The following is a 26998-nucleotide window of genomic DNA, read 5'->3' as shown; positions in this document are numbered from 1 at the left end:
CAGATCAGTCAGATAAAGTCATGCCTAAACAGCGACATTTTACACGATAAATACGAGTTTAAATATCAGCATTTGCCACGGAAGGCGAGTGGCAGCTACTGTAAAACTTCTCTTAACTCTGGCATCTTGTGGCAACTCCCGTTCAGCATGCGCAAATGCCACGGCAAGTTGTGGCATATACTTGCCACGGCAAGTTGTGGCATATGCTTGCCACGGCAAGTTGTGGCATCTGTGGCATTTACTTGCCACGGCTGTGGCATCTGTGGCATATACTTGTGGGAGATGCCACAAATGCCAAGGCACATGCCACGGCGATTAGTGGCAACACTCATTGTGTTCTAGTATGATAAATAAAATAACATTGTACCTTGAAAATCAATGCATTCGTTCATTTGACACGTTGGTGGTTTTAGGTAGGCTATACAGCGACCCCTGGCGGTTCTAGTGTGAAGTAAAAGTAGAAGTAGCCAACCTAAATGTTGGAATACTCTGTTACAAGTAAAAGTCATGCAGTAAAATGTTACTCAAGTAAAAGCGCAAAAATGATTAGCATAACAATATACTTAAAGTGCATATTACATGTTTTCATTATAATGATTGATCATGAAAGTGTTCTCAAAGCTGGTAAAGGTGCAGCTAGTTTTAATGACTTTGTATACTGTAGTAGGGTATCTTGTGAATTTACTCCAGGAGTAACTATAAAGTCTGATTTAAGACTTGATTATATGTATCATCATTAATCAGAATCTGTAGTAAGTAACTAAAGGTAGCGTATTAAATAAATGTAGGGGAGTAGGATACAATTACAAAATGTAACTCTGAATTGTAGTGGGGTAAGTAGCCTACTACGTAACATACTATTTACATACTCAACTAAAGTACAAATAGGCTATTTCTAAATCACAAGTACAGTACTTGAGTATACAAGTTAGCCTATTTGCCACCTCTGGTCAACAATGTTAGATCTTTATGTCAACTTACTAATAATATATCTTGAGTATTATCATAAAAATAGCACGTTTATTTATTATAACAAACCACGTTCTCCAAGTAAAATCTATAGAACATATAATATTTAATCTTTTTGAAAAATATGATCGGACAATCAGTAAATGATCATCAGTCTTGTGTACAGATCAGTCCGATAAAGTCATGCAAAAACAGCGACATTTTACGCGATAAATACGGGTTTAAATATCAGCATTTGCCACGGAAGGCGAGTGGCAGCTACCGTAAACCTTCTCTTAACTCTTAACTTGTGGCATTTACTTGCCACGGCAAGTTGTGGCACATACTTGCCACGGCAAGTTGTGGCATATATAAGTTGTGGCATATACTTGCCACGGCAAGTTGTGGCATGGTTGTGGCATATACTTGCCACGGCAAGTTGTGGTATCTGTGGCATATACTTGCCACAGATACCAAATCTGTGGCATATAGTTGCCACAGATACCACGGAGTAGCGGCCTCCGTGGCAGATGCCGGAAGTACTTGCCACTGCCCGCAGATGCCACGAAATTCGCTTGCTGTCTCTCCATTTTCGACCGGAGGATTATGAGTCAAGTGATGTGATGGAGTGCAGTATGGGATATCGAAGCCAGGACCGTGTGAGGCTGATGGCTAGTGCGGTTCCGTCAATACACACAGCTCCGGCAGCAGCAGCAGCAGGCTGGAGTGAGAGCGCGGGAGCGTCGGTCAGAGATTCAGCAAAACGAAAACGTGAACTGTGCACCGTAAGTTTTGTTTTTCTAACGTTTGCTAACTTCCAAATTAGTCAGTATAATGATTTCAATAATGACAAGCAACGTGTGTTTAGTATTTATTAAGGATGTAACGAAAATGTTTCTTTATTACATAATACATCTGATTTGTACGGCATTTTAGTAGGATAGCAGTATTTTAAAGTGTCAAAAACAAAGTGACAGTAACAGACTGGAACAAGAAAACAAGTCTTTTTGTACTAGTACTACCAAACAAAGTAGGCATTTTCTTTGTGCCACTGCATCTCACAAATAAACAAGGACATTTAATAATCAGACCCTGAAATAAAATAAATCAAGTTTCACTTTAGTTTTTCAAGTAACTCAACTCAAACTCACTAGTCACTCACTCAGCATCATCAGACAGGTTTTTAGGAATATGAGCATGTCCATATTTCCAGGTATTTATAAGCTGGGATGTTTGGGCATTTACAATATCCCCTGCTCTGGAAAAAACTCTCTCGCTTGGTACTGATGTTGCTGGGATACCAGTGGTCGCGTTAACCGAATATTTTATTTAACAATGACGGAAGAATCTGAAAGCAGTCTGTCATTTTGACAGATTAGAATAAACTCGGAACAGCTCCAACGTTTCCCCGCAGCGAGGCTCTGGTATTATGCCGTGTTATGCATGCCCTCCAAAAGGAAATTATATAGTATCCAAACCGTACTTTGATGTACAGATCAATACATGTCTGGGAGGTTTTGCTTTACGCTGTGCGCGCTCCCGCGAGGTGCATGCACACACGGCATAACACCGCCCCCCCCCCCCCCCCCCCCCCCCCGTTGACAGTTCACGAGTGTGCTCTCTCGTGAACTTTTCAGACCCGACGGGTAATAAGGGATTATGACGGATATTTTACGATCCTGTCTGTCAAAATGACGGACAGCGAAAAAGTCTAACGCCACCTCAGTGGGACGGAGAGATATGCTTTGGCCATGGGTGACAGCAGTGGGTCAAACTGTGGATTGTCTCTCCACCACTTTAAAAACAATACAGTTTTGGTGAGGCTTATTGACAGGGCGAGATATAAATATACTGTTGGTACTTGTCAATGTCTCTAGGTGTGTAAATGTAGCCCTGTAAATACGATAAATATTGATGATCTCAATAGGACCACCTGGTTAAATAAAGGTAAAAAGAAGGGGTTTAAACAAAAATTATATATATTTTTTTAATACATTTCTTTTTAAATCGCGGTAGATTTTGTCAGTCTCACGACGGTATTGGGACGTTTCTTTACCGCGATACCGCGATATTCGGTATATAGTTACATCCCTAGTATTTATTGTTGTAAGTTAATGTTGCTAGCTTTTTAAACCCACTTGCTAAGTCATAATGGATAATGTTAGCTAGAATTGGTGTGGGGACTTTATTTGCATATCTAATGGCGCAGTTGCTATTTATTTTCATGTGTTTCATGTGTGTGTTTTCAAGACTTTGGGAGACAACAGTACTGCGGATTCACCTACAGCCAGTGATGCTGGGCGTATAGACCCAGAGCAAGAGGTCATCTCTCCATTGGTTCCTCAGCCAACATCTGTGCTTCACTGCGGCTCACAGTGTAACCTCAGACCTTTCCATCGTTCATCAGGTAAATGTAACACAGAAGTAGCGCGCCCATTTGTACATGTTAAAAACATATTAGAAAAACATCTCAGTATGATGCAGGCTGTTACAACTCCAAGACTTGCTATAACCTCAATAATTAACATATAAATGAATTAAAACATCTCAGCCCGAATGTCAACAAAACCTGAACATAAGCTTTGTAAAGGTAGATTGTATGGCAGGCACAATTATATAATATATATCTTTTTATCCTAGCTGTCCAGGTACAGCCCAGGATGGTCAGTGTGGGGTGTCAGACAGAATCTCCACTACCCAGTCCTGCACACAGTGATGATGAGTCATCTTCTGTAACCATTGACCACCCTGGGGATATGCCATGGAGCCCAGAGGAGGAAATGATGAGCGAGTCGTCTGACGAGGAACCATCAAAAGAGCCACTGCAGCGAACTAATGTTGATCTCAATTAAGGCTTCTTTTAATTTTTAGATGATGTGTACTGTATTACCAAATTGTGTCGGTCAGAAATAACAGTGTTTTTTTTTTTTTTTCAGTGCTGCTGACAAGTTCATTGTGTGCCAAACCCAGCTGATGTCCTTGTTCACCATTTGCCCTTCCTGTTGTGGGGAAACCCAGGGTAATGTGGAGCAGCAAGAGGGAACGTATATAAAGATAAAACAAGTAAGAGGATATGTGTGAATTCCACTGATGTAAAAATAAAGGTTGTATCATAACCTGTATGTAAATGTTTGTTTTATTTTATTTTTATGTTTTATCAATTCACTGTGTCTATACTTCATTAGTTTTATGGTATAATTGATTTTTGACTGACTAAGAGTTGTACTGGCAATGTTCTGCTTTTCACATCTCTTAGGTATGTGCAGCATACGCGTTTTTGGCAGAACCAGCCAATGCTGTACAGAAACATGCCAGCCTGCAACCTGTTACTGAGAGGGGCCATCCACTTTTCAGGTTGCATGGCTACCCAGACAATACGGATGTTGAAACTGTTAGGGCTTCAGTGCATCAGTGTCGGCACCTTCTTCCGCCATCAACGCCTGTACACAATCCCTACTATCGTGCAGGCCTGGCAAACTGAGCAGGCTGGGATCATCCGAGAACTGAAGGAGATGGGGGGTGGGCTAATCCTCTCTGGTAACTGCAGGTAGAACACTTCAGCTTGTATTATTGATATCAAAAAGAGGTCAAAACAATATTTAAATTACATTCATTTAGCTTTATCCAAAGCAACTTACAATAACTGCATTGCATTGTTTTTTGGGCTTTAACGTCTGAATTAAATTGTTTTTGACACTCATAGGTCAGACTCTCCTGGCCATTGTGCCAAATATGGCACCTACTCCTTGATCGAGGACAGAATAAACAAGGTGTTGGATCTTCAACTTGTCGAGGTAAGTTAACGTTATCAGTCACACAAATCAGATGTGCTTTCATCTGATGTGACACGGTTAGTGATATGACTGCATAATGTTGTTTTACAGAGCTCAGAGGTCCCAAACAGCACCTGGTGTGAACTAGAGGGTCTGAAACGCAGCATTGACTTCCTTAAGGAGCAACACATGCAAGTTTCAGCCCTTATTACGGACCGAAATCGCCAGGTAAAGACACACAAGAACGAACAGACATATGTACACACAAAGATTCTTGGCGCACCATATTAACAGCAAAAAATGCATTTTCTTACTTGTTAGTAAGTAATTAAGGTGTTGTGTTTCACTCTTCAGGTTGCCAAGTGGGTGCGGGAGGAGTTGTGTCCAGGAGGAACGACTCATTTCTTTGATATCTGGCATATTGGTAAAAGTATGTATCTTGATGTTGTTAGGTTTGATTAGGCGGAAATTTGTTTATAATTACATTTTCTTTTTTTAAATTTTGTTTCTGTTGTGAAACAGGTCTAGGGAAAGCTTTGGATGCTGCTGCAAAGGAGTGGGAGTGTGAGGACCTGAAGCTGTGGAGGCCAGCCATCATCAATCACCTGTACTGGATTGCAGCTTCCACTCCTGATGGAGATCCAGATGTGATGGAAGCCAAGTGGCAAAGCATGGTGAATCATGTTCAGGACATCCATGAACACGGCACTCCTGCATTTCCCTGCTGTGCACATCCACCTCTGGAGGGAGAAGCAAGGGACAAGGAGTGGCTGGAACCAGGTAACGTACTCTGTACACTGTGTTGCTGAAACATCTTAGTCGTCCAAGTGCTTGTTGGTGCTTAGTTTATTTTGGTTCCAGAGCACTCCATCAATATATAACCCAAAGTGTGCTAACACATTACAGTGATGCAAATTAGTCGCTTTTCGGCGCTTCCCGCTGTTTTAACGCTGCTTTGGGTGACTTGTGTAATTCGTGGAGAACCGAAGAGTTTTCGTTTTGGGGGGGGGGGGTCCGTCAGTCCGTCCGTTAGTCCGTCGACAACTTCTCACTTCAAAAAAGAAGAAGAAATCTAGATCGCAAAATAATTAAACAAGCGAGTGCCTGTTTTTCCTGGCCAAGGACAGGTTCCTTGAACACAACACGAGCGTAACGTGTCTTCACTTGGTTATGTCTCGTTTGAAAGGAGTGTAGACTAGACCTGCTTACGGAGAGCACCGGAACGCCGCTACAGCTCTTCAAATATTGCAGTACCCATAAGGAGCCGTACACATGCTGCAGTGTTTGCGTGGCTGTGTCTTTAGTTTTAAGCACAGTGGCGATTTGTTGTTATTAGCATCTGGTTAGCTAGCTATGCTAACGAATTTAAAGAGATTTTCTACAACCAGGTGGAAGAGAGCTCTCTCCTGAGAGGCTCAAATAACCTCAGCTCAGTGAGGTTAAGGCATACCTTGATATGATCATTATAATTAATAATGAGACATTAGAGACTAAATGAAAAACAGGTATAAAATACTATGACAGTAACAAAAAAGTTGTTAAAAATAAGTGATTTGTAAAATATCCAAAAAGAAAAATCTGCTTACAGTTCTGTTTCAAATGGGTGTTGAGTATCCATAGATCTCCTCATGTTGCTCTGAAAGTGCACCAGATTGATGCTTTTAACTTCAATATTTAAAAAAAAAATCTTCCCGGGGGAGCATGCCCCCAGACCCCCCTAGAGGAGGTTAGGTCCCCCCCACTTAAATCATGTTCACATGGATACTAAATACATTTGCACACATCTTGTGTCCATATCTTTTTGTTTTGGTGGTCATGCCACACCCTGCACATGCATGCATGCGCGAGTCATGGTAAGATATCTGGATTAAGAGGTTGCTTTTTCTTTGCACAGCATGAAAGAAAGGCCAAATTAATTGGCTGTGATTTTATTTTTTTTAAGCAGAGGTTGAGTTCAATAATTTGTACGGCCCTTGGAGGATGTTGTAAAAATTGAAAGGAAAAAGGTTCCCCACCCCTGCTGTAAATAACAATAAAAACCCTTGATTTATAACTTAACATCTCTGTCTCCTATTGATCTGAGTATATTATAAAGAATAGCCAGTTAATTATGCATTATAGCACAGGCCTTTGTCAGATGGTATATTACGCTGTTTTTTTCCTGCTTCGAATAGTTCTCTCTTTTTTCACCATACCTGTGTTTGCATCACTGACATTAACAAGGCGTTATATAAATAACACCTGATAGTATCACACAATCGTGCTTTATCAGTGTAGGTAATATGTAGACAATTCTAGTAACATCAGAACAAAATATGTGTTTGTACAGGAACAACTGCAGCCATTAAACTGGAGAGGGTGACTTTGAGAACAGCATTGGTGAAGGATGTCCGGAAGTTGTCTCCACAGCATCAGACCTATTCCCTGGAGGCATTTCACTCCCTCATCCTCCATTTTGAACCAAAGCACACTGGGTTCTCCTTCCTTGGGATGTCCAGCAGGTAAATATGATGTGATGGTGAAATAATGTGTACGGCTTAGGGATGTTAATAATTAACCATTTAACCGTTAACGAACAATACGAAGTTTAACCGACTAATGCTATCAGTTAAACAGTTTATTCACATATGTACAAACAACTTGTGAACTGCATAATCTGCTTTTTCTACAGGCTTCTCATGGCAGCCCTGCACTTTAACCACAATAGCAGCAGAGAGGTTGCTCGAACCAGTGATGGTGAGGTGCGTTATGCAGTTCGCTACCCAAGGTTCTGCAAAGGTGGCTGGGTAGTTCGCCCTATCAAGGAGAAGCCATCATACGGTTAGCTGTTTTACTCGGTCCCTAAATATTATTTATTGTGTGATGCATCTATAATATCACTGAAGGTGATCACTTGTTTCCTTCCTTCAGCATTCGCTGCAGCCCTGATGGAGTCTCTGAGAGAGGGCTACTCCAGGTCACCAGAGACTCTACAAGAGAGCAGTGCAGTCTTGTCCTCCACTGCACCCCTTTCCACTTCCTGCCAGGAGATGAGGCAGTTGGCCTTTATCTGGCACGGCATTCTCGGTTTAACACAGGAAATTAGTGTGAAACCAGCAGATTCTGTGGTTCACAGTTTTCAGGGTAAGATTATTCTAAATTGACATTTGTTTATTTGTTAGATAAAACCTGGTAAGAGATTTTGATGGTGCAAAAATCAATATTAATATAGAATAACAATATTTTCTTTCTCTCTTCATAGGATATGTTGGGACAGGTCCCAAAGCTTGCCGCTGTATTTACTCCCTCCATCTGACAGGAGAGAGCCTCGTTGAGCTGCGATAATAATATTAAATAAATAATTCCATATTCATAAATGAAATGATATGATATGCAAATAAAATGTTCTTGGCTTTGGACTTGTACTCTACATAATTATGTTGAGGTCATGGTAATCTAATTCAATAAACAATAACTGCAATGAACAGATAGCATTTTCTGACTCGTAAAATGATTGGATATGGTGTAATTTGTTAAATGATTCTGTGTTGAAAAATGTATATCTTTAAAAACTGCATTGGTGTATTAGGGCGGGCCATACTATTTTTTTTTTGTGTAAATCGATCGAGAGGAGTGTTCAAATAACTTATTTTGGTGGTTATTAATGAAAAGACACTATCAATCAATGTTTATTTGTGTAAATTGAAAAAATACCACATTTACAGCATAGGTAGACAAAATTTTTGGAAATGCATGTGTATGCGAACACATAGTGCGAACACACTATGATTGTGATTAATTGTATTGATCGTCACCAAAATGAGGCCACTCAAAACCTTTGTAAATTCCTCCTCCTTCTTCTGGGAACTGTCTTCTGATGGCAGACACAACACATGAGGGTAAGGGCTTTCTAATGTGCCTGCCTAGAACTCCATAGGCCCAGCGGATGACCTGCCTGTAAGCTGTGTAGCGGTATTGCCTGGGGATAGGGACACAATATCTACAGGTAAACTTGATAGCCTTGTTAAAATCATCAACAAGTGTTATATAGTATATAATCTACAGGTTCTGGGTTTTGAAACCTGCTAAACAATCGGGGTCAATAGCAACTGTATTATCTTTAATAGTATTTATCTTTTTAATTGTAATCTAAACATACTCATGTCTGCTGGCCTGAAGCAGGGCCATGCTCCTGCCTGAAGTTCATGTAGGCTATCTGTAGCACAAAGGGATTCAGACAGCATGCTTCAAAGCCTGGGTGCAGTGTCAGGCATGTTATTGTCTGGTCTGGGGGTGAGGTTCTCCACCAGGGCCCAGAAGGGATCCACCTCCCTGCAGCACATGCTCTCCACAGCTGAGGTCATGGGCTGGCATTCCCCACACAAGCACCTACAAAACAAAACGTTTATCAGGAAACCGTATTACATCTCTCTCCCCCCCTTCGCTGCTCTCTCCCTCCCCTCCGGTACACAGCACCGTAAGACGTAGTGTGGATTTGCATTAGGTAACGCGAGATACGGCTGATACTTGCGCATTAGTTTCTGTTATGGATCAGTATCAACAGTCCTGCCAGTAACATTACTATATTATCAATGCTACTTTAGTTATAGCCTGATATATGATAGCTAACTTTACAATGTTGTAATGTGACGTTAGCTAACATTCTGTAGCTAACGCCGGTCACTCACCAAGATAGCTGCCCAGTTCTCCACTGGTTCTCCTCACACCACATTTCAATTTCTCTCCGATAGCCGTTATTTCTTCTAATCCTTGGCTGCTCCTGGTCTCTTGGACGCCTAGCAGGCTCATAATTATAAGGTTGTGGTCCGTCATATGCATTCGAATATTCATGTTCAACTTCTTCTGTGTCTTCTGTGTCGAAACTAGCATTGGGATCCATGTTTATTAATACGTTACACCGGCCACTCTCCCCCTTGTGTCCCCCGTGTTACGTCACACGCGGGAGGTCACGTGCGGAGGCTTTTTTATGCGGAAGTGAACATTTCTTACAAAAACGACGCCAGATGTCACTGTAGTGTATATTTCTGTATTTTCTTTTTGAAAATCTAGTGTATTCATCATTTTCCTACACATTTGTTCAAAGGTGTCTTTAACCTGGAAGTTGCACTTTAACCCTTGGGTATTTGAGAGGGAGCTCCTATATGGCATTACCCCGCTGAAGCTCACCAAAGTTTAACATATTTCATAGTTCAAAGTTTTGTCAATTGTTTTGTTTATTAGTCAAATACTGGTTTCTAATGGTTTCTGAGGAGTTTTACTGGAATGAAAGAGCACAGTCTACAGAAGCAAAAAAGCAGCATACTGCATTAAACCTGACCTTCACAGAGAGGTTGAAGTTCATTTGGAAAGGAGGCTTCAGTATTCTGTCTGCACTCTGTTTAGTTTTGCTATCTTACAATCAATATAGTAAATGTGAGGTAAAGTGTGTTGACAATGTAACCGGTTAGAACTCAAAGTTGCGATGAGGTCTTAAAATGTATGGAAAGGGTCTTAAAAAAGGTCTTAAAAGGTATTAAATTTGACTTCAGGATTCCTGCATATACCCTGTTTAAGATCCTAGTGTCAGGCATCAATTTTAGATTATTATGTTTTACCTTATAAGGAGTATGACGGTTGAGAATATTTATATGAATGTTGATATTCATCAACAGACTAAAGCATTTTAAACCATCAGCTTGGTTCTTTATACGATGAGGTTGGCTTTATTCATTATTTGTCTTATTGTCCAATGGAAAGACCATAATCAACAATATCAATCTGTCAATCCTCTCTGACTTCTGAAACTCAGCACCAAGCTTATTGGTTCCTACGTAAATCTTTAAAAACACTTCACACATATTTAGTTTGATTCAGAAATATGTACAATATGAACAGCTTTGTTTTAAGGGATAAATAGGTATGTGAGCAATATTACAAAAAATGTATACGATAAAGTTTGTCATTAAAATTACATATATTGACTAAATACATGTTTTTTCTTTAAATATACAGGACATTGAAGGAGATGACGTCACCAGAGACCTGCAGAAATCTACCATGGGGATATATGTCATCAACAAGGAGGGTGGAGAACCTGGACATTATGACGACGTTGGGATTTTTGTTGAAGGACTAATCATTCTGGACAACATTGGATCTGTAGCCCGAGCTTGTGCCATCATGCTGGGAGTCATCTATACACTGAACATGGCTTACCCCAAAGAGCTAAGGTACTACTATGAATTCATTCAGAAAGTGCTCTTGCAAATGGATGGTGAAAGGCTTTCCCCCAAAGTCCTTGGACTGAAGAACAAGATACATGCTGGACTGTAGGATTTCTTCGGCCGCTCTTGTGAACCGATGCCATTTAAAAGAAAAACACCAGTCAAACCTCAAAGGTTGGGAGAAGAATGTGGAAATGTTGATGGACTTGGAAGACATGTTTCATGTATTAATGTGAGGAAGGTTACATCCTCCTCAGCTGTTTAAGTCACATGCTTCATGTTACGTGAATTTGTATTGTGCTAAAATGCATTGTTATTTTATAGTGGAAATGGAATGTTGGCGATTTGCCAAAGCTGTTCAAATTATCAATAAATGCATTTTTTATATATATATATATATATATATACCGTGTGTTTGGAGATAATTCATTACACTATTATACATTATTATTATATTATATTTAGCCCAACAATATAGTTAATTTCAATCAATAGCTTGGGTCAAATGAACAACCCAATGTATGGTTTATATTTAACCCAGTGGTATAGTTAATTTCAATCACTAGCTTGGGTCAAATAAACAACCCAATGTATGGTTTATATTTAACCCAGTGGTATAGTTAATTTCAATCACTAGCTTGGGTCAAATACACAACCCAATGTATGGTTTATATTTAACCCAGTGGTATAGTTAATTTCAATCACTAGCTTGGGTCAATTGAACAACCCAATGTATGGTTTATATTTAACCCAGTGGTATAGTTAATTTCAATCACTAGCTTGGGTCAAATACACAACCCAATGTATGGTTTATATTTAACCCAGTGGTATAGTTAATTTCAATCACTAGCTTGGGTCAAATAAACAACCCAAGCACATGGGTTAAAATGATTCAACCCAGCGTGTGTTCTGTCCTATAGTGACCCAGTAGCTGGGTTATGATTGGGTTATTTTTTAACCCAGTAGTTTTAAGAGTGTACGTTGTCCGGGCCAGCCGGTTTCTTAGGATCTAACTTGGTTAAAGCTTCACGAACAACATCAACAGTAAAAGGAGTAAAACTAAAAGGGTTTTCCAAAACACGTTTTTCAGAGTCACAGACTGTGGTGTTCACAGAAGCAGAGTTAGTGACAGAATCAAACAGAGAGCCACAGGACACAAAATGCTACTTAAAACAATTTAACATGGTGGCCCTGTCCGATATAGTGCCAGATGCTGTGGTAATGCACGGAGGTAGCTCATTACGGATATCACCGGTGGATATCGATTTTATGGTTTTCCAACATTTTGCAGGATTATTCAGGTTCTTTGTGGTAACTGACAGATAATACTTAGACTTAGCACTTCTTATTTGTGATTATATTTCTTAGCTGCCTAAAGCGTAGCCAATCTACCTCTGAGCCTGATTTCCTAGCCTTTGTCCAGACCTTGTTTCTCTCATGTAGGAGACTAGATAATTCAGCAGAAAAACAAGGATTGTCTCGTACCTTCACTCTAAATGTGTGCAGGGGTGCATGTTTATCTATAATTTCCATAACACCAAGATAAAAATAAGACCATGCAGTTTCTACATCAGCACACAGAATTAATTAATAATAATTAATTAATTAATTAACATTAATACACATGCTTACATTAATTGACAGATCTTACCACCTGGTCATTATAAATGTTTTGTGTTCTATATTTTACCCATGTTCCCATCTGTCATCAAATATGAACTTCCCTCATTTCAGAATGATGCTAAAACGTTTTAAATATTGTCTAAACGTCAAAATTGATGATAAAGGGATAATAACAATTAAATAGATCACATTTCTGTTGATCAGTGTAAAAAGGCCACGTAAAATCATTCCCTTAATATCATGTTATACCCACTCCGGTCTAGCAGGTGGCGGTATGCAGCTGTGATGAGGCTTGCACTGACAAGCTTCTCCCTGTCATGAACACACCATGTCGAGGGGCCGGGGAACAGGCAATCACAACTTTTACATATTAAAGTAGTCAGCGGTCAGTTGCAAACACCATGTTCCAAACTGTCCCCCTGTCCGAGTCTCAGACGCATTTCTCTGGTCAGCCGTACTCCGTGTCCGTCCTTAAAGTCGGCTACTGTCTCCCTCAGCCTGATGGGACGTTCAGGGCCGACGGGACTATCACCCTCATAACGGGACCCAAGACTGTTCTAGTGGACACCGGGGGTCCATGGGACCGGGACTTTCTCCTGACCACACTGAAGGAGAAGGGTCTGGACCCGGGGGACATTGACGTGGTCGTGGGGACGCACGGACACTCAGACCACGTGGGAAACCTCAGCGTTTTCCCGGCAGCAGTAATGATAGTAGGCTATGACGTCAGTGATGGAGACACGTACCGCCCCAACCAGCTAGCAGAGGGACAGGGGTACGCTATTGATGAGCAGGTACGTTACTTAAGGTTCTTATTAGTCTATTCTCACAAGAAACACTCGATATTAAAGTTGAAAGTAGTCTAAATGCAACATGCTGCTGTCTTAACTCAGTTACGAAAACACATGAAAAAAGACAAACAACCTGTGGTTTATTATGAACATTCATCCAAACAAATTAGCGAGTTAGCTTGATGGCTAGTTTTCAATGGTAGTCTCATTTCTAGTTTTTGTCAGCAGTGGTGTAAGATTGTACTCGGATGGAAAAGTCCTGCATTCAAAATTGTGCTCAAGTAAAAGTACAAAAGTATTGGGATCAGAATATACTTCAAGTAAAAAGGTAAAAGTACTTATTTTCCAGTATGGCCCCTATCTAGGGTTGCCAACTCCCAGAGTTTCAAATAAGGGACACATCTTGGCAGCGTGGCAAAACCCCCCATTTTTGGGTTAAACCCCTCAATTCCAGTCTAAATTTTGTGTCAAACACCCAAAGTGTGAGGTTATAGTTAGGTTATAGACATGAGACATGAGAAACAGATTATCGTTCAATCATTTATTTTTTCAAATGTGCAAAACAGTTGTCTTTAAATAACTAAATAAATCAGTGCAAAACACACCTTCTGAACAAAAACATAAATATACACCTTCTGAACAAAACACATAAATATAAACCTTCTGAACAAAAAACTGTGTGTTTGAGATGTAGTGCAAACATATTTGGCCTCTTTGAAAGAAAAAATAGATTAGTGCAAAACACACCTTCTGAATAAAAAACATAAATATACACCTTCTGAACAAAAAACAGTGTGTTTGAGATGTAGTGCAAACATATTTGGCCTCTTTGAAAGAAAAAAGTAGATTAGTGCAAAATCGTAAACTAAAGAAAAACACACCGTGTGTGTGTGTGTGTGTGTGTGTGTGTGTGTGTGTGTGTGTGTGTGTGTGTGTGTGTGTGTGTGTGTGTGTGTGTGTGTGTGTGTGTGTGTGTGTGTGTGTGTGTGTGTGTGTGTGTGTGTGTGTGTGTGTGTGTGTGTGTGTGTGTGTGTGTGTGTGTGTGTGTGTGTGTGTGTGTGTGTGTGTGTGTGTGTGTGTGTGTGTGTGTGTGTGTGTGTGTGTGTGTGTGTGTGTGTGTGTGTGTGTGTGTGTGTGTGTGTGTGTGTGTGTGTGTGTGTGTGCACATTAAAGCAGAAAAAAAATACTATTGGCAAACCCCAAAACTGCCTATGGAACAACCAGAGACGATGTCACACAACCCTATTTCTTCCACTTGTATTTTTGTTGGCCTTTTGCAGCAGCAAGGAGTTGTCTATCCACCAGAGATGCAGTGTAAAACTCTGAGCAAGACTCTTCATAATTGAGAGTGACAATCAGCTCACTCTTAATTAGTTCAACAGAGCATCTGTTCCGCACATCTGACCATTTATTTTTCATCAAAGAAAAGACCCTCTCCACGTACCCAGTAGAGGAAGGGATGCTGAGGACAAAGGACACCACAGCCAGAATGTTTGGAAGGTCAGCTGCCCGGCCCCTGAGAACTGCCACCCACCTCTCAGCTGTTCCCTTCAGCTCCCAATCATCCTTTGACTTTGTGAGGTGATCGAGGAGGCTGTTTGCCGTAACACACTCATCAAAGAGCTCATCCATGGAGAGGTTGAGCCTGCGAATAGAGATGAAACTGGAATTCAGTTCAGTAGCATTATTAAAAACTACTGAGACACTTGTTGAATTCATTTGATAAAATGTTATATTAAAAACAACACATAAAAGCCCCGTGCATTTGTTTGCATTTAAATAAGACATGATTTGTATGATGAGAAGTATTTATGTATAATTTTGTTTTTTATTAATACAAGACAAAAGTGGTGTGCATAATATGCCAGTATAAAGGGAATAAGTACAAAGTGGTACAGTGTGTGAGTTACATACCTGGCAACTAGGTGTAGCTTCTCAATGATCTTTTCCATGTCTTCATATGAGATGTTCCCAGATGTCAGACAGAGTGGCTGCAGGTAAAAGAGCCAGTTTTCCTGAGAGAATGTGAACCACTTCTGCAGATAAGTGATGGCAGTGTTTAAGAAGGCTGTAAACTCTTCCCTGGCAAGGTTAGCTTCAGATGGAATGAGACGCCGAAGCTTTTGTTTGGTGAGGTAGCCATAGAACTGATCATCTCTTCTCTTGATTAGTTTTCTCAGAAAAGAGTCCATGATGGCATATAGGTCAGCAGATGTGGTGGCATCCCTCTCCAGTTTTTTGACCGACTCTTCAAAAAGCATCAGGACATTGTTGCAGAAGAGGAGATACACCTCTGCAAGATCAGCCTCCTCTTCAACCCCAGCTGCATCTTCAGGCAACCTCAGCAACTCTCGCAGCCGCCTTGGACATTCATCACCGAGGCTGATGAAATATGACTTCAGCGCAGTCCAGTTCTCCAACAAGCGGCTGATTGCAGGGTTGAGTGACAGCCATCTGGTCACCACATGGCGCAGAATGTCATGGAACTCTACATCCAGAAACTCACAGAACTCCTTCAGGGTCTCTCTCCTTTTGGCAGAGATGGAAAAGTGACCGTACACCTTCAGGACAATATTTTCCACATCAATTGACAGCTTATCCAAGGCATGTTTCACGGTGTTATGGACCACATGTGCATGGCAGTTGCCACGGAGGATCTCGCTGTTGGACTTTTTCAATTTTGTGAAGACAGAGTTATGGATGCCATAATTGACATTTGCATTGTCTGCACTGAATGCAGACACATGATCCAAAGTTAGACCCATTTTGTCCAGAGAACTTTGGATTGAACTGGCTATCCCTGCAGCAGACTCATCTGCATTTTCAACAAAGTCGATCAGCCTTTTAACAATGCCCTTCTCTGGAGTGAAAAACTGCACAGCCAAGGGAAACATCTTACGATTGCCTCTATTTGAGGCATCAGTTTGTAGAGAAAACTGGAGCGGCTTCACTTCACTCTTCAAATGGCTGAGTACCTCTTCAACTGCCTTTGGTGCCAGGACATCAGTGACCACTGCCTCAGCTTTTGTCTTCCCACACGACATCTTTTTTGCGATTGAGGAGTCACTTAGTGTTTGCAGGGTCAATTTGAATGCACAATCAGATGAGTTATAGCTCAAATTATGTTTGACCGTGTGATAAACATGGGCTACCTCAGCAGCAGTTACCTGTAAAAGAAAAAGAAAATATCACTATACATATAATCATTGTAATATAATATTATATATAATATCAAATACTACCTGATATGTATTACACATGTATATACTAGCTGTTTGAGTGTGTATAGGTTGTATATAGTATGCATTATTTTTTATTATGAACAGAGGTGGGTAGTAATGAGTTACATTTACTTGAGTAGCTTTTTGGATAAATTGTACTTTGAAGAGTAGTTTTAATGAAAAATACTTTTTACTTTTACTTAAGTAATATTGTTCTAAAATAAGAATACGGTTGGCTGCTCTACCCACCTCTTGAATACAATATATATATATATATATATATATATTCCTTCCCTCCCTCCTTGCTTCTTTCCTTTCTTAAATCTGTACTTCATTCATTCCTTCTTTACTTCCATCCTTCCCCCTCTTTCCTTCTTTCCCTCCTTACTTCTTTCCATCTTCCACTCCTTCCTTCCTACCTTACTTGCTTATTTCCTTCCTTCAATCTTTCCTCCTTCCTTCCTTCTTTCCCTAGCTCCTTCTGACCTCCCTTCACTCCTCCCTCCATCCTTCAGTCCTTCCTTTCCCTTGGTGTCCTCTATAGTGGACACAATTAATTTCTGGGTCTCCGGAGGTGAATAGTAGTTTTAATGAAAAATACTTCTTACTTTTACTTGAGTAATATTGTTTTAAAACAACAATACTCTTACTTGAGTACACTTTTGGCTACTCTACCACCTCTGATTATGAATAAATATTAGTCATTACATCTACTTGCATCATTATATGATTAAGTTGATCATATATTGTTTAAAAAATATCACAGTGTATCAGTGTTGGGGTACTTAATTACATTGAACATTTAGCAGTATGAAATTGACCAAACAAAATGTTTGTAAATGTAGGTTTAATTTAAATTCATATACAAAATTAACATCCTTATTTGACATACCAAGTTAGCCTCTGGAGTTGCTGGACGAACGAGGAACTGTGTCAAGGCTCCCTGGCTTCTCCTTTGCTTCTCTGTTTTCATGTGGTTTTCACCTGCAGCATGTTGTTTAACGTCAGTTAGTCCTCCGTGACTAACTGAAAATTGTCGGCGGCAGACAGTACAATTTGCCTTGTGCACATCGTCCCTTACGCTTTCTAGCCACACGTATTCTTTTTCCCACTCAGTTCTGTAGTAACTCTTTCTTTTCGTCTTTTTCTTCGGCGGAGGAGGAGGAGAAAAGTTGTTTTTTGCATCACTTTCGGACTCTGAGGAGGTAGTTTTGTTTGTGCTTGTCGTCGGCAGCATCTTCCATGTTGGGCAGGACGAGCAGCATGGAGGTGAAACGGTTGCTAAGATACGATACGTTATAGTGATTGGCTCCTCTGCTGCATGACTATGAGTATTGACCAATGAGCTGAGCGTGCATGCTGCTGCTCCCACAGCTCAAGATAGCCCCCCCTGCTTGTGTGTGTGTGGCTCTGAGAGGTGCGCACGCAGTCCTCAAGAGAGCGAATGACTGAGAATCACCATAACGAGCGGTCATTCTTCCACCACCCCAAAATACGGGACAAGGTGCGTCCCGTATCAGTTCATTACGGGACAGGTACTTACGTTTCCAAAAACGGGACAATCCCGTATTTTACGGGACAGTTGGCAACCCTACCCCTATCAGATCATAACTATTAATGCAGTGATGTCAATGATGTTTCTCTGGTAAAGAGGATGATTATTAAATTATGATACATGTCTGGGTAGCTTTATAATGATAAATAATGATTTATTGGTTGATATATATTCTATATTAAAAATCCATACCTGGAAAGTAACTCAGTTAGTTACAAAAAATGCAGTTGAATAAAAAAAATGCCTTCGTAAATTCAATAAAGTAAAAGTATAAAGTAGCATAACATGAAGATACTCAAGTGAAGCTCAAAATTGTACTTAAAGAGCAACTTGCAGGTTAGAGACACCAGTGAATAAATGTGTAGGAAAATGATGAATACACTAGATTTTCAAAAAAATATAGAGAAATATACACGACAGCAGTGGTTCTCAAACTTTTTCTGTCATTCCCCACTTTGAACAGGTGGGCCTTTTCAAGCCCCACCTGTTCCTCATCGCTCCAATAAAATGGTAGGCCAAGCTTAAAATTGTCAAATGTATCGTTCTATAACAGGGGTCTCCAACCTTTTTTAGGATGAGAGCTACTTTCAAAAAAATAAAACAAGTCGTGAGCTATTTTTACTCCTCTTTTTTGTTTTTTTACAGTGTATATATTTAGCACATTTTAGCATTATTATGCTACCTTTAACCTTTGTGTGCTGTTTGGGTCTGTGACACCCGTTTTCAGTGTTTACTAAAATAAAATGTATGCAATTTAATTATTTTAACCTGCTTTATTTGGTGGTGGACGTCACATCCTCTAGGGGGGTCGGGGGCATGCACCCCCAGAAAGATTTTTTTTAAATGTTGAAGTTAAATGCATCAATCTGGTGCACTTTGAGCTAGGGCTGCTCAATTAATCGTATTTTAATCGCAATTACGATTTTGGCTTGCAACGGTTATGACAACAACATCATCGAAATAAAACGTTTTTTTTTTTAAAAATAGGTTTTTCAGTTGAATTATACTTAAAGTTCAGGGTAATCAACTGTTAAAAACATACTTTTCAAATTATTTTCTTCAATAAATGGATGTTTTCAAAGTAAATGGTTAATCGTTTTTAATAATCGTGATATCAATTATTGAATCGAGATTATGATTTTTGCCATAATCAAGCAGCAATACTTTGAGCACAACATGAATTTATGGATACAGCTCTCAACACTCAGATGAAAGGAAGCTGTATACTTTTCAATAATCCAAACATCTTTAGAATATGATCACAACAAATCATTTAAACTTGTTTATTCTTATCTTATGTTGCCTAGTTAGCATTCTTTCTTTTTATTTATGCATATTTTACTAATCACTCCCCTTTTAAACTTTTTACTGTCCTATAGTACACATTGGAATGATTTCTTACTTTATTTTTTACAACTTTATTAAATAGATAAAGGTTTGCTCTCTCTTTTGCTCTCTCGCTCTCTCTCTCTCGCTCCACATTGCTTTTCTTCCCGACTGCAACGCTGTTGTGTGTGTCTGTGAGAGCGTTTCACATGTGTGTATGAGAGATTTTTACCAGTGGCGAGCCTGTCTCTGAGGGCCTAAGATATTCTACAAAATAATATTTAAAAACATTAAAACTAATTATATTTTCCTTTTATATATATTTTTTAAATATGTACCAAAGATAACTTGATTAAATTGTATTTAAATAACATTTCCAAATAAATAAATCATTTGAATCTGCCTATTCAGTTTCTGTTTGAATGTGAAGGGTTAAATGAAAGAAGCTCGTCTCTGCAGGTGAAAACAGGAGCTGTTGGACGTCCAGCTATGAATTCACAGAGGGCCAGCTATAGTAACTGAACGAGAGAGTAATGTCAACTGACAGTACAATTGACCAATCATATCTTCCCTCTAAATGGGTGGGCTTTTTTATCGCGGACTTTATGACAAGTTCCGCCCGCTGTGAAACGTTTCTTGTTTCCATAGCAACAACAACTGTCAACAGCGTAAACTCGCCTTAAAAATAAAAGCATGCCAAATTACACTTAAGACATACAACTGCAACGAAAGTAACAAACACAATGCAATTGTTGTGCGTAGACGGCTCTGCTAAAGATTCTTCCCTAGTTTAGGTTTTATGTTCTGTGTTTAGATAAGTTCCTGTTTTTATTTTGATAGTCTTGTTTACCCTCATGTGTCTATAGTACGTTTCCTGCCTTGTCTGTTTTCCCGCTGTTGTGATTGTCTAAATTGTCTTCACCTGGTGTTGTCTGTCTAGTATATATAGTTCTCGTCTTCCCCTGTCTTGTTGCCAGATTGTCTTGTGTGTTCCAAGCCTTCCAGCGTAAGATCATTTTGTCATTGTCCATCGAGTTATCGTCCATAGAGTTAGATTAAGTAAGTCGTTTTTTTATATCATAGGTTAGACAGTTTATTGAGTGTTTTGTTTTGTTGCTTTATGTATTCAGTGTGTTATGACCTGTCTACATTAAAACATTTTATTTTGATACTTTGTTTGTCTCTGCATCGTGCATTTGATTCCACGCCCTTGTACAGCCTCAACAGTAATATCCTTTTCAATTTCAAAGAACACAAATTGGGTTATTTACAGGTGTTGTTTTGTGTGGTAGAGGGTCGCTTTCATTGATGCGTTTTGCACCACGGGCAGGCTGTTGTTTTGATATTTTTTTTCACGACCCACCTATCACATCTCTGCGCCCCACACTTTGAGAAACGCTGCACTACAGTGACATCTGGCGTAGTTTTAGTAAGACATTTTTACTTCCGCATAAAAAAGCCTCCGCACGTGACCTCCCGCGTGTGACGTAACATGGGGGAGAGCGGCCGGTCTAACGTATGAATAAACATGGGTCACAATGCTAGTTTTGACACAGAAGAGGTTGAAAATATATATTCGAATGCATATGATTATAATTATGAGCCTGCTATGCGATCCAGAGACCAGGAGCAGCCAAGGATTAGAAAAAATAACGGCCATCGGAGAGAAATGGAGCTTTGGTGTGTGGAGAACCAGTGGAGAACAGAGCAGCTGTCTTGGTGGGTGACCGGCGTTAGCTACAGTTAATGTTAGCTAACGTCAGTCACATCACAACATTGTAAAGTTAGCAATCATATATCAGGCCAGTGTTTCCCCTAGGATGGAGTCATAGCAGCGGTGCTAAGGCACGTGGGCCCAGCACAATGTCAGCGCGGAGCTCGTCAATTTTTTTCCGTGCTGCGAAGTGCGCCCTGCCAATTTGTTTCTATGTGTCAGCACAAGAAAGGCTCTTGAGGCCTAGTACCAGGGCCGGTTCTAGACAATTCGCTGCACTAGGTGAGATTTTAGGCGACATTTTATGTGTAAAGAATAAATGAAAAATATCTACAAAAGACAAATACACTGCAAAAACAGAAACTTATTGACATAGGTAATAGACGTCAAAATGGCTTCAAATGTATTCAGTATTGTATGAACATGTTTGAATTGGGGGGTGGACATCACATCCTCTAGGGGGGTCCGGGGGTATGCCCTCCTGGGAAGATTGTTTTGAACATTTTACAGTAAAATGCTTCAATCTGGTGCACTTTGAGCACACAATTACTAGAGACCTGGGGCCGTATTCACAAAGGATCTTAGGGCTAAAAGTAGCTCCTAACTGGCGAATTTAGGAGAAACCCCTAAACATAATGGGCGTGTCAGTCTTAAATTTAGGACTCCTAATTGTATTCACTAAGAGCAATTCACAAAGTATTTCAGGCCTAAAAGTAGCACCTAAGTTTAGGAGAGCTTAAAAGTCCTCGAGAGGACTCCTAACTCAGTAAGACCTATTCACAAAGAATCTGAAAATGGCTGCGAGACGAAATGTTTTGGAGACAATGGAAGACTGTGAATTGATCAAGAGATATAGGCTAAATCGTGAGGGTATCACACTTGTTGTGGAATTAGTGCAGGATGCAATAACATCCCCGACTAACAGGAATAACCCGATTAGTCCGGAAATAAAATGTTTGGCAACACTACGATATTTAGCAACAGGGAAAATGCAACTTTGCAATGCCGCCGATTTAGGAATATCGCGACCATCAGTCAGCCGTGCCATAAACCAAACCATCAACGCGCTCTCTAGACCACATATCATCCAACAGTTTATCCGGTTTCCTTTGGACAATCAACAACTACACAGGATCAAAGCCAACTTCATGGCAATTGCAGGTATGCCCGGTGTGGTCGGTGCTATTGACGGGACGCACATAAAAATAATTGCGCCCTCAAAAGATGAGGACGTGTTCGTCAATAGAAAGAAAGTACATTCCATCAACACGCAGATTGTTTTCATTCATCATGATAGGGGGACTTGAACGGCGGTATGGGCTGTTATTGAAAGTGTTTAAGTGCTGGAAATATGCTCATTGGATAATAGTTTGCAGGGTGCTTTTAATTGCCTCCTTGATTTAATGCAATTTACGTATTTTTATTGTTTGCTCTCTCTCTTTAAAGTGAATATACAACGTCATTATCGTGGTCTGCACAAACTTGTCATCATGCGTGTATTCTGCTAACTGCACTGTCCATAACTATTTGATAGGAATACATTTCTAGCCTAGGCTATTTCCTTGTTTTTCTGTGATTTAGTGGGCTCGTTTGTGGGATGTTGCGGATGAGTTTCACCGAGACCGCCTGCTCTGAACAACCAATCACCGTACTGAACGGTTCTAAACTCATGCACGAGAATTGACGTAATCCATAGCAACGGCGCGTCACTCTTAGTTCACTCTTAGTGATTTATCCTTAGTATGAGTAGGTCTCAGCGGCTTTGTGAATAACTTTTAAGAAAAAACTCCTACGTAAAATGTTTTAGCGCGAGTTAGGAGCACTCCTAGCGGTAAGATAAAATGCTTTGTGAATACGGCCCCTGATATAGGGGGCACAACTCTAAAACTCCCATATGAAAAAGATCGGTTTACATTTTAATAATCAAATAAGTATGTGAACATAACCAATAACCTACCATAGCCAATAACAAATAAATGTAGCTTATTTTATTTTTGTTGTTCATTCATATCTTATTTTACCTAGTTAACATTTATTTATTTATGCATATTTTTGTATCTTTCCAACTTTAAACGATATTTTTGGTTAACTGTCCTATAGTATACATTGGAAAGATTTCAAACCTGTTTTTATTTATCCTAATAATTATAAAGGAGTGCCTTGGAAATATGTGTTTACATAATTTGTGGTCAAAACGTTTGAGACCCACTGAGATAACTTAGACTAAAATTAACTATCTAAATACTCAGAGAGTCCTTAACCTCACTGAGCCTCTCAGTCTGACAGGAGAGCTCTTCTCCACCCTGGTTGTAGAAACATCTACTTCTTATATCCGTTAGCGCAGCTAGCACCAGATTCTATGCCAGTAACAAATACTACAAATCCACATAACAAACAATCAAAAATGAAAAAGGGTCGCTACTTATTATTATTGTTTAATTTTTTGGGGTACCTGGCTGGCGCCCCTAGCAGCGGCGCTCATATTTCAGCAGCGGCGCTGCGCCGCCACTATTTGTATACAGGGGAAACACTGATCAGGCTATAACTAAAGTAGTATTGATAATATAGTAACGTTACTGGCAGGACTGTTGATACTGATCCATAACAGAAACTAATGCGCAAGTATCAGCCGTATCTCGCGTTACCTAATGCAACTCAACACTACGGTGCTGTGTACCGGAGGAGAGACGCGAGATACGGCTGATACTTGATGATCTGGCGGAGAAAGGTTGTGGAGCCTCCGTTGATATGCTTTTGTAAATGGCTTGATGGAAAGCAGGTGTGTAGTCGGGGAGGGTGCACAGCTGATTGCAGCAGGTGAGTGGAGGTTGAGCCGGGAGCCAGGAGTGACAGCCACCACGCACACACAAACAACACAGACAGGGGTAAACAAACAAACACAAAGGAGACGGCTGGAGCAGTACAGCCACCACAGCGTTACCTAATGCAACTCCACACTATGTCTTACGGTGCCGTGTACCTGAGGGGAGAGAGAGAGAGAGAGAGAGAGAGCAGCGAAGGGGGGGAGAGAGATGTACTATGGTTTCCTGATAAAGCTGTGGAGAGTATGTGAAGTGAGAGTATGTGCTGCAGGGAGGTGGATGCACAACGCACCCAGGAACGAACGCTAGCTCCGGTCCTTTTACCGTGGACTCGATGTCCTGACAGGCTCGAGTTTGTGCAACCTGCACAAACACAAGCTCACCATGATTACAAATGGTGAAATGCAATGTAAAATTACCGAAAAAATACCAGCTCACTAAATCACAACCGCTCAAACCAACTACAAACTACTACTGCGGATTGGGCAGAGAACGAGTCCGAGAAAGTTGCTCCCCCATGTGAGGTAATATGACGCGTATGACGTTAAAAAAAAAGCAGTTTTCAGTAGCAGAGCTCAAAACAGCTCTTTTTCCTCTGAATTCATGCCCTTATGTCTTGTAAAACATATCAAATCCTGCATTAACATTTTTAATTGTAATTTTCAGGCAAGGTTAAGCATAAATGTAGTAAAAAGAAAAACCTGCCAGATGCTCTTTAAGTACATGTACTTAGTTACATTGCAACACTGGTTGTCAGGTATCTTGATAAAATACAATTCATACAGTATGTACAACAGTCAAAAACGAGCTAAATGTTGGCAACAACAGTGAATTTGTGGATGTATGGTGTGAAATTGACTAAAATGTTAATGGATTTCTTTGACTAAGAGAGACTAACATGACCGAGGTTTTCAAAATAAGAGTTTCTATAAATAAAAAAGATGAGACTGCTTAAAACTAAAATGACTTAATCTGAAAATACCTGATAAAATGAACCATACAGTACACATCAAGGATATTCTGCTTATTATTTACACATATATGTTTTAAACAGAAATAGACATACACCTAAAACAATGTCAATAAAGTTATAACGGGTAAAACATATAGAATAATCTACTATGCACAGATATAAATATATATATAATACCATGATGTGATAAGTGTTTAAACATGTATATATAAACGACAATGACATTTAAAGACAGTAATGCAATGGAGCTAGAATAAATATGTGTTGATTCATGTAATAGGTGCTTTGATTTATATTTGAAAATGGATCAAATAAAAATAGAAGAAGAGTCAAACTGTGAGCTGTTGTCCTCTATGTTTTCCCTCCCTGACAGTGCCTCTTCTCTCCTCAGGTGTGTGTAGTTCCCAGTCCAGGCCATACGGAGCAGCACGTCAGCGTCCAGGTGACGGGAACCTCGGCAGGCACAGTGCTGGTTGCAGGGGACTTATTTGAGTGCTGCACAGACGAGGACAACTGGCGGGACCTGAGCGTGAACACTGCAGTGCAGGAGGTCAGTCGGCAGAAGGCGCTTCAGACTGCTGATGTCATCATACCGGGACACGGACTCCCTTTCAGAGTCCTCAGGAACTGAGGAGTCAACCCTGGTGCTCCACAGACCTTTATCACAGCAACATTTTGACTCATAGAAGAGAAACAATATCCTTTTTTAAAGCAAAGGAGATAATTACCTCCCACAATTTTAAGTTACGTACTATTTGTCCGTTCCTGGAAAAATAATCAACTTTTTATTACACATCAACAGCCTTTAAACTGTAAACATCTTCGTACATGTATAGATATCATCTCAGATATTAGTACAACATTGATTCTTACATTGACAACAAATATATTTGACTATAAATATATTTATTGGTTGCCTGCAACTTTCTCCTTCATCAAAAGAGGGATAATACCAAATAAATAAATACATTTGACTACTGTCCTTCACTTCTACAGCAGCATACACACTGCATTTAAACGAAAGACTCACCAAAAACACAAGAATGGATTTTATCAAATTATTTTCCCAAATAATTTGGAGGTATTTTAGTTTATAGACATAAAGTCGACATACAAACTAAGTAAATGTTAATACTAACATTGAATATTGATTAAAATGAATACTAAACCATGGTTTTTTTCTTGAAATGTGACATTTATGTCCAAAAAAGGACACACCTAAGTTAACCTTTCCTAACACAAAAATGTAGACATTGTTCTTAAACATTACTGAGGAAGTGAAGAACAACAGTCTGGGGTTCTCAAACATTTAGGGTTTCCCATTAATGTACCGGGCGCTACAGTTTAATTTTCTACTTCAATACTCCCCACACGCACATACACAGTGCACCCGCGACTATTACAATGAAGGCTCGATAATCAGCTCACGACATATAAGCTGATTTTTTTTTATATATTGAAATTAAATGCATCAATCTGGTGCACTTAGAGCAAAATTAAGAGATCTATGGATACCTCTCAACAGGGCCGGCCCTAGACTTTTGGGGGCCCTAAGCGAGCTTTGGCTTGGGGGGCCCCCCTCACTAGCGCGTTCTCACTACACACAACACGGAACCAACTTTTGTCTTATGATGTTAGCATAAGCACACATATTGTATAAATAAGCATGTAAACACTGTGGACCTAACCTCCTCTAGGGGGGTCCTCACCTCCTCTTGGGGGGTCCAGGGGCATGCTCCCCCGGGAAGATTTTTTTTTAAATATTGAAGTTAAAAGCATCAATCTGGTGCACTTTGAGAGAAAAATTAAGAGATCTATGGATACATTTTAACCTCCATATGAAACAGAACTGTAAACAGATTTTTCTTTATGGATATTTTACAAATCACTTAAGCTGTATTCTTGTTTTGTCATATAGTATTTCATAACTGTTTTTCATTTATTCTCTCTGGCTGTCCATCTCGTAATGTTTAGATAGAAACTAGCTGTCAATAGGAATATCATTCAGAAGAATTATAATTTCTTGCAAAAATCTGTCACAAAAAGAGG

General features: G+C 39.9%; 3 protein-coding genes and 1 long non-coding RNA gene across 9 annotated transcripts in view; 2 read left to right on the top strand and 2 right to left on the bottom strand.

Annotated features, from left to right (window-relative positions):
* Nucleotides 1-8151, top strand: part of LOC307032397 (uncharacterized protein) — a 32969-nt gene extending 24818 nt beyond the window's left edge. For 3 of the 6 annotated variants that reach the window (XR_013806239.1, XR_013806240.1, XR_013806241.1), the window contains 3 exons: nucleotides 3199-3355; nucleotides 3589-4011; nucleotides 4205-4411. Coding sequence is in view for 2 of the 6 variants with exons in the window: in XM_079670334.1 (XP_079526460.1) it covers nucleotides 4242-4495; nucleotides 4652-4742; nucleotides 4833-4949; nucleotides 5076-5151; nucleotides 5244-5501; nucleotides 7051-7222; nucleotides 7393-7541; nucleotides 7632-7844; nucleotides 7963-8045 (1413 nt within the window). In the remaining 4 variants the exon portion in view is untranslated. Of the gene's footprint in view, nucleotides 1-1590; nucleotides 1734-3198; nucleotides 3356-3588; nucleotides 4012-4204; nucleotides 4496-4651; nucleotides 4743-4832; nucleotides 4950-5075; nucleotides 5152-5243; nucleotides 5502-7050; nucleotides 7223-7392; nucleotides 7542-7631; nucleotides 7845-7962 lie in introns of those variants that run through there. The other 3 variants (XM_079670335.1, XM_079670334.1, XR_013806238.1) reach the window with 3 other exon arrangements.
* Nucleotides 8152-8272: 121 nt separating this feature from the next.
* On the bottom strand, nucleotides 8273-9315 carry LOC307032400. Its single transcript, XR_013806243.1, has 2 exons — nucleotides 8860-9315; nucleotides 8273-8679 (listed from the first exon to the last, which is right to left on the bottom strand). It is a non-coding gene; the product is annotated as an uncharacterized lncRNA (long non-coding RNA).
* Nucleotides 9316-12816: 3501 nt separating this feature from the next.
* mblac1 (metallo-beta-lactamase domain containing 1) lies at nucleotides 12817-25923 on the top strand. Its single transcript, XM_079673188.1, has 2 exons — nucleotides 12817-13341; nucleotides 25341-25923. Exons 1-2 carry the CDS (start codon nucleotides 12949-12951, stop codon nucleotides 25578-25580), a joined length of 633 nt encoding a protein of 210 aa, XP_079529314.1. The 5' UTR covers nucleotides 12817-12948; the 3' UTR covers nucleotides 25581-25923.
* On the bottom strand, nucleotides 14410-16000 carry LOC307034368 (uncharacterized protein). Its single transcript, XM_079673187.1, has 2 exons — nucleotides 15253-16000; nucleotides 14410-14983 (listed from the first exon to the last, which is right to left on the bottom strand). The coding sequence occupies exons 1-2, from the start codon at nucleotides 15597-15599 to the stop codon at nucleotides 14581-14583; spliced, it is 750 nt and encodes a 249-aa protein (XP_079529313.1). The 5' UTR covers nucleotides 15600-16000; the 3' UTR covers nucleotides 14410-14580.
* Nucleotides 25924-26998: the final 1075 nt, after the last annotated feature.

This window comes from Notothenia rossii, assembly GCF_949606895.1.
Source record: "Notothenia rossii genome assembly, chromosome: 3".
Lineage (NCBI taxonomy): Eukaryota > Metazoa > Chordata > Actinopteri > Perciformes > Nototheniidae > Notothenia > Notothenia rossii.
Note: the sequence above shows the minus strand (reverse complement) of the source record. Positions and strands in the feature narration are given on the sequence as shown.

Excerpts from the sequence above, each read along its gene's own strand:
- mblac1 (XM_079673188.1), top strand. The coding sequence starts at position 12,949 with ATGTTCCAAACTGTCCCCCTGTCCGAGTCTCAGACGCATTTCTCTGGT. Across the intron at positions 13,342-25,340 it reads GGTACGCTATTGATGAGCAG|GTGTGTGTAGTTCCCAGTCC; the intron begins GTACGTTACTTA and ends TTCTCTCCTCAG.
- LOC307034368 (XM_079673187.1), bottom strand. The coding sequence starts at position 15,599 with ATGCTTTTTGAAGAGTCGGTCAAAAAACTGGAGAGGGATGCCACCACA. Across the intron at positions 14,984-15,252 it reads AAGCTACACCTAGTTGCCAG|GCTCAACCTCTCCATGGATG; the intron begins GTATGTAACTCA and ends CTCTATTCGCAG.